We start from the raw sequence: 7,482 nt of genomic DNA on the forward strand, positions 1-7,482 counted from the left end.
GACTCCTTGGTTTGGAGGTTTAGGATCATGGTTTCACGGGACATCCCAGCTAGTTAAACTAATAACTTGTTTAGTGCTTCTGTTCTACCTGCTTGTTTGTGGCACTGTCCCTGGAGTCTTAAAAGCTTGCAAGCCACCATCCAAGCCACAACAATTGGACTCTGTTTGCCTGGAGCAACAGTGGAAGAAGAAGAGTCAGGAATAGGAGGATCTGGAATGTGTGGCTAATTGTCTCTGTGAACAACTACCTACTTTGCCAACAGACCAGAGGAACGGGATGGTGCCCAGATACCATTACTGGACATTTTGATCAAAGAATCTATAGAAGAATCATGATCAAAAGGGCCAAAATGTAGAACAGAATTTCAAATTCTCATGGACTCCAGACTTTCTGGAGCCATGGAGACTGAAACTATTGTCCTGAGATAATCTGTAAAACTTAAACCAAAAACATTCTATGAATTCTTCTTAAAAATAAGCAATAGTTTATGTAGTAAAAAAAAAAAAAGTTTGCCCTTAGCATTATGTTGTTTTAAGGACTATCTGTATGAGATCAAAGTGACAAAGCAGCTGAAAATATTATACAGGAACCATGGATGGCAGTGAATTTATGTTAATGTGGGGGGAACAACTCAGAGAAGGAGGGTGAGAATTGTTGCACAACTCTGTGCATGTGGAAATTGGTGTATCTTTTGCTGTGTATATTCTTAACATCAAAATTTAAAATTAAAATTTTTTTAAAGAGGTCATCAGTGACATTACAAGTGCGTTAGTCAGTACGTGGTGAGTCAGAGGACTGAATATTAGGGAGGATTAATATCTTCCTCTGGTTTGTTCCATTCAGCCTCCTGGAACCATTTTTGGACATCTCCTGAACCCACCAGCATATGTTCTAATTGATAAAGATCTGGCAGGTTGAAGTTATAGGCACTAATTAGAATCCTAAATCTTTCATAAAGTTTTTGAGTTATCGTGGGGATTTGGAAATCCTTTAAGTATAGACTGCAATTCATTTCTTGACCATGGAATATAAAAAATGCTAGATGTTTTACCCTCATCCATTGCAGATCTGACCTAAAAGGGAGTTGCAGCTGGTTCTTCTATGAAAAAGGGGACTTAAGGGGTTATCTGACAATGGGATTCCAGGTAAAGAAGAATAAATGGGGTGGGGAAGCACAGAAAGTTGTGTCAGTTATTTGTCCTAGATGACCATCTGTCTTTGAAGCTCCCTGAAGGTTTAACTTTTCATTCGCTTTCTGTAATGAATTTTGGGTAAGCGATTTCAGATTCTTGACATCTCCCGGAGTATTCAGCATACTAGTTAAAATAACATCCTGCTCCTTTTGTTTAATTGCTGCTGCTGTTGTTGTGCATCAAGGAGGGGATTCTAACATGAAGTGACTCTATAGGACACAGAAGAACTGCTGCATAGGGTTTTCTATGATGCAACCCCTAATGGGAGCAAATTACCAGGTCTTTTCTCCTGGTGGATTCCAATCACTCATCTTTAAGGTGGCAGCTGAGCACTTAACCATTGCACCACCAAGGCTCTTCCTTGTTTAGTTGTCATTGTTAAGTGCCATCGAGTCAGCTCTGACCCATAGCAACCTTATGTGCAGCACAACAAAACACTGCCTGGTCCTTTTCAGTAATATAACAGACAGTGTTTCACTGCTATTCATAAGGTTTTTTCACTGTCAATATTTTGAGAAATGGATGGCCCCTTCCTTCTTCCAAATCTGTCCTAGTCTGGAAGCTCTGCTAAAAGCTGTCCACAATGGATGACCCAGCTGGTATTTGAAATACTGGTGGCATAGGCTCCAGCCTCACGGCAACACACAAGCCACCACAGTACAACAAACTGACAGATAAGTGGTGGTTTTGTTTAGTTAGAGGACCCTTTTTCTCAAGCTTTCCACTTAAATAGATCAGTTTATCTAACTAAAAAGTTCCCCACACTGGCCATTGTAATTCCAAATTGTCTTTATTGAAATTTTGCCATTTTTGCAAGAAGGCTCAACTTCCAGGTCCATAATTTTTAAACATACCTGTGCTGTAGAAAATTACCTGGTATGGCTTTTCTAGCTATAAGTCTTTGTAAACTCCATGGTGGAATTTGCTAGGAGCAACTGAGGAGCTCCTGATTGTTAAAATTATCCACCTGGGGTAGTTCTGTTGAGAGTGGCAGAAAGCAATGTTCTGGAAAGTTCATTCTCTCTCAGTGTTTAGAATTCTGATGTTATGATTAGTTAGTTTGGCCACTCTGCCAGGCTCAATAAGAGCCCTCCTAGAGGCCAGAAGGGGTCTCTCTGACTGTAGGCTGAGAAAGATGTATTGCTGAGAGAAACATGCACCTGAGAGACACACACTGCTGAGAAAGAAACACCGAGAAACACGCACTGCTGGGAAAGAGACTGAGCATGTACCTCCTGAACTTGAATTGTAGCTGATACTTCCCTAATAAACCCCATAATATGTGAGTTCTGTGTGGCCACTGCAGTGAATTATCAAACCTAGCAGAGAAGTGGTGGGTGTTGTGGGAGGAACTGTTGGTGCAAGGGCTGGAGGGAAGTAACATGTCTGGCCTTGAAGGGATAGGCCTTGGGATACTGATGGAGATTCTGTCTTTCCCTTGTGGGGTTAGAGGAGGTCAGGAGATGCGGCCTCCCTGCCCCTTTGGCAATATCCGAGGCAGTAGTTGTGGAAGGTAGAGCACTCACTTGCAACACAAAGACCCCATCTTTAATGTATAGACTAGTCCGCCCCTCTTCAAATGTGCACAACAAAACCAACAGAATCAAGAAGAGACTGTGCATTTACTCTGGTAGCATAGTGCCTAAGGCACTTGACTGCTAACCAGAAAGCTGGCAGTTCAAACCCACCAGCCACTCCTCGGAAAGAAGGTTGGGCATTCCTACTTCCGTAGTGATACTGCCTCGGAAACCCAAGGAGGGGTCACTATGAGTCGGGGCCGACTCGATGGCAAATAACAACAACAACAACAGGGACTGAGAAGCCACAAGCAGAGTCCAATGTCAGTTTCAGATAACTGACTGGCTAGCCCAGGACTGAAGAATTTATTGAGTTCAGAGAAATCAACACAAAGTCATGGAACTCAGATCGGAGAGAGACTCACTACCGTCTCCAGAAGTGGCAAAAAAGGCAGAGAACACAAAGGATTCAGTGAGTACCATGCCTACATTTTTCACAAGCTCTGAAAAGTGCTAATGGTCCACTTCTGATCCCCACCTTATCACCAGAACCGTTTAAGCAAATCTTTTACACACTTAAAATATTTGTAGAACTCAGAAGGTTTATTGAGTTGTTTGCAAATTGGAAGCATCCAACCTGAAAGTTAATTATTTTGATTTGATTAGTTACATTAATTAATTTTTAATTATTAATAATCGTTTCCACCATTCATTAGTTTGTCCTACTGTGGTAATTTTTGTGTTGCTATGATGCTGGAAGTTATGCCAAAGATATTTCAAATACCAGCAGGGTTCCCAACGTTGGACAGTTTTCAGTAGCACTTCTGGATGAAGGCAGACTAGGAAGGAGGACCTGATGGTCTATTTCTGAAAAAAATTAGTCATTGAGAACCTTATGAATAGCGAAGGAACACAGTCTGATACAGTGCCAGAAAATGAGCCACTCAGTTTGGAAGGCACTCAAAATGCAGAAAAATAAAGGTTATATTTTGCCAATATAGTTTAAGAGTTGGTTTGATTTCATTATTAGAAAACAGGTAAGTCACGAACACGTTATTTTTATGGGATAAAGTTTTGTGTTGCCTTTTGTTTAAAGGTAGTATTCTGTCTGCTAACACGGCAGATTTCATGTAAGGGAGAAGACCAAAAATGAGGACTTCATTCATTTTCCAAAAGTCCCCCGAGTTTGGTTGGCGCAGATGAGACATCAATCCTGGGCTCTCTTGTCGGTACCCAAGTGGTACCTGCACCTCCGAGATTCCCAAGTTGTCCCTTTCCCTCTCCCTCCGCCTCTTCCTCCTTTTTCTTTCTCTCTCTCCTTGCAGACACACGCTGACATATGCCCTCTATTAATGCGTTATCCCTCCATTTTTGCACTGCCTGCCCTTCTCTGCGGAACTTGGGTCAAACTATCAGACTCTTAAGATCCCGCTGCGTAAGGCTGCTGCTCCACCTACAAAGGGCTCAGGCACAGCCCGAAGAGCTCTCGGGTTTCCAGCCGACACTGGTCGAACGCAGGGTGAATTGGCTGCGCTAGGAAGAAGAGCAGGGACTTCACCAAATCACAAGTCTAGCATTTTCACCGTTCTTGGCAATCTCTCTAGAATCCTGGCAACAGGGGTGCGTTGTTTATCTAAGAGGAACCCTGCCCGGGGTTGCTATGGAGAGAGGACGCTGCATCTTGCTGGGCAACCTGAGCAAAGAAATAGCTGAAGAGGCCTATAAAGCGACTGCGCTGTTTTGCCTCCTGCTGTATCTACGGCCCCTTCACCCAGAGCGATTTCTCTTGACTCTTTCCATGGAAGAATCAACTTTCCTGAATCAGGAAGAGCAAAACCAAGAACCAGAGAAAGCTAGAGGACGATGGGAAGAAATGACAGCAGCTTCCTCCCAAGATCCGGAGCCCGCGAAGTCCGAGCAGGGGCCAGAAACAGCACCCCAGCCCTGGAGCAGCGTATCTTGGAGCCCCCAGACTAGAGCCAGCACACCTGAGGATGACCTCGCAGCACCAGGAGCATCAGCAACCCCAGCCCCTCCTCAGGACCTCTCCTCCAGTCCTCCTCCCCTGGATTTGGCCAGACAGGACCTTGCCACACCAGGGCCATCAGACAAGACCACTAGTGTGATTCCTGAAACTGGGACACCTCACTCTGATCATCTGGAGCAAAAGACTGATGAAGAAGAATCAACTCCTCATCAAACAAGCCCATCAGAGGAAAGAGCCTTGAAACAGTCTCAGCAACTAAAACCTCACCCACCTGGGCCAGGGCACGTGAGCGATAACAAGTCTAATAAAAAAAAGCTGAGATTTGATATTGTCCAGGAGGAAGACTCTAACGGTAACTATGACCTGGATCAGGCTGAGCCTGAGGTCTCTGAAGCAGCCCCCAGCATGCTTGACATTGCTGTTCAGAATGCTAAAGCTTACCTGATGAAGACCAGTAGCAAGTCAGGCTTAAATCTGTAAGTCTTGGAGAGAAAACTTTTGCACACCAAAAAGGTTGTGAGTATCTTCTCTGTGTGAGGGTGTGTTCTTGTGGAGGAATGAAAATATATATTTGAAGATGTTGTGTTGGTGAAAGAGAGGGACTTAATAACTGTATCACAGGACTCAAAGGAGATCACTGATGGGGACTTTTTTATTTTTGTTTATTTAAAAACCCTTGTTATCTCATGCCATTGAGTTGATTCCTATATGTGGTAATCACCTGTGTTACAGGGTAGAACTTCTCCATAGGGTTTTCTTGGCTGTCACGTTTATGCAAACAGATCGTCTGCCCCACCCAGCAACCTTTTAAAGATCCTAGGCAGCAGAAATGAAATCCTAAGAATTATAGGATCTCACACTTGGAAAAGATTATTTGTTGTTCTTATGTGCCGTCATGTCGACCCTTCCTTGGGTCTCCGAAGCAGTATCACTATGGAAGTAGATTGCCCAACCTTCCTTCTGAGGAGTGGCTGGCAGGTTTGAACCGTTAGCCTTCTGGTTAGCAGTCAGGTGCCTTAGGCACTATGCTACCAGAGCTCCTAGAAAAGGCTGTAAGGATAGTAAAATCTAAGCATCTCTCTGAGATGCTTGTAAACAAATAACTGTCCACCAGTGAAAGGGTGCTCATGTGTCCAATCTAAGCATTCTAATCCTTGAATGATTTGGGTTTGCATTCCCACACAGGCCAGTATTGGGGTGACCAGTACCCTGTTTTCCCTGGACTATCCTGTTAGTGCTAAACATCCTTCATCTCAGGAAACCTCTCAATCCCGGGCAAACTGGGAGAATTAGTCATACTCTAGGCCACTCAGAATATACCCTATTTTATCCAGATCTCTCTAAAACTGCAGTGATCAATGGCCCAGGCATGTTCTGGCCATCCCATTATTGCTTTGATTTCAGAACTCATGGCTGAGTACAGATTTCTAGAGATTCTTCCTTCCAGGGTTATATAATTATAGGGTTCAGAATTTCAGGGTTAGAAGGTACCCTCTTAGGAGAAAACATCTAATACAAGCTACTTGTTTTCAAAATGAGGGGAAGAAGTCATAGACAAACTAATTTTTCCAGAATGCACTGACTTACAGCACTCTTGGCTCTTGCCTCCATCTCTGTCACTATGCTCCAACCATGTCTTTATTTCCTATGCTGCTTCCTCCACCCAGAAGACTTCTTCCCCAAGTTTCCCTAAGTTTTTGCCTAAATCTTCCTAAGTCATCCTTCAGAACCCACCTTCCAGAAAACTCTATTTACAACATCCTGTTTTTTTCTTTGGAACATTTTATGGCATTTACAATTTTATATATGTTTATAGACTTATTTTTTAATATCTGACTGCTCCACTAGCTTGGAAGCCCCAGGAGCTCAGGTATCAGTTTTTGTTTGTTTGTTTGTTTTTAAAAAATTATTGTGATTTGGATTTAAGTTTATAGAGCAAATACACATTTTGTTTCATGCATTGCATGCAATACCCACAATGTAACAGCTCTCTTCTCTCCGGTAGTTACCTCTTCCTTGTGTCCTCCCTTCCTAGGCATTTCTGCCCCCTGAGCTATCCCCCTGTACAAATACTGCCCTTCTGTTCTCCCATGATTGCTCATGCTAAGGAGTGTATCTATCTACCTGTTGTAAATGTCCACCCTATATGCCTATCTATTATTTGGCTGGAAGCTATAGGAGTTCAATTAATTCCAGGCCTGAAGGGTAACTAGGGGCCGTAGTCTAGGGGGTTTCATCAGCCTCTATCAGACCAGTAAGCCTGGTCTTTTTTTTTTTTTTTTAATTTTTTTAATTTTTATGATTTTTATGATTTTTAGTATCGTTCCACATTGTTCTCCCACTTTATCCAGGATCTTCTGTACTGATCCCTTTCTGAGTGGTTGACTCAGGTATCGTCAGTTTTATACATCGCTTAGTGCCTAGCACAATACTGTCAACTATTTATTGAATAAAAGAAAGGAAACAAAGAATGAATGAATAAATGAAAGCACAAGGAATACAGTCAGACCCTCTGAATGTAGTTTAGTTCTCCTCATATTCTGAGGTGCCTGCTGATTAAACAGTGAGCACTGAGTGCTTACTGAATGTATCACATGTGGTAAATGTTTGAAGCTGTTAATATGCTTTTTAAAAGTATGAGATATAACTTTAAGTTCTAAAAAATAAAAAATAATGAATGTTAGAGGTGAGAAATCTTTCAGCAAACCCAAGATCATACAATTTAAAATATTATTTGTAAGTTACTGTTTTAAACTACAATTTACTTAAATCTGCTATTCAGTA

At 42.4% G+C, this 7,482-nt stretch overlaps 1 protein-coding gene across 1 annotated transcript in view; it reads left to right on the forward strand.

Moving 5' to 3' along the window:
• The first annotated feature begins 4,509 nt into the window (after nucleotides 1-4,509).
• Nucleotides 4,510-7,482, forward strand: part of RSPH4A (radial spoke head component 4A) — an 18,393-nt gene continuing 15,420 nt past the window's right edge. The window contains exon 1 of the mRNA XM_007956262.2: nucleotides 4,510-5,174. Within this exon, the coding sequence (XP_007954453.1) occupies nucleotides 4,510-5,174 (665 nt within the window). The remainder of the gene's footprint in view (nucleotides 5,175-7,482) is intronic.

Source organism: Orycteropus afer, unplaced genomic scaffold (genome assembly GCF_000298275.1).
Source record: "Orycteropus afer afer isolate SDZICR_OR568_19922 unplaced genomic scaffold, OryAfe1.0 scaffold00596, whole genome shotgun sequence".
NCBI lineage: Eukaryota > Metazoa > Chordata > Mammalia > Tubulidentata > Orycteropodidae > Orycteropus > Orycteropus afer.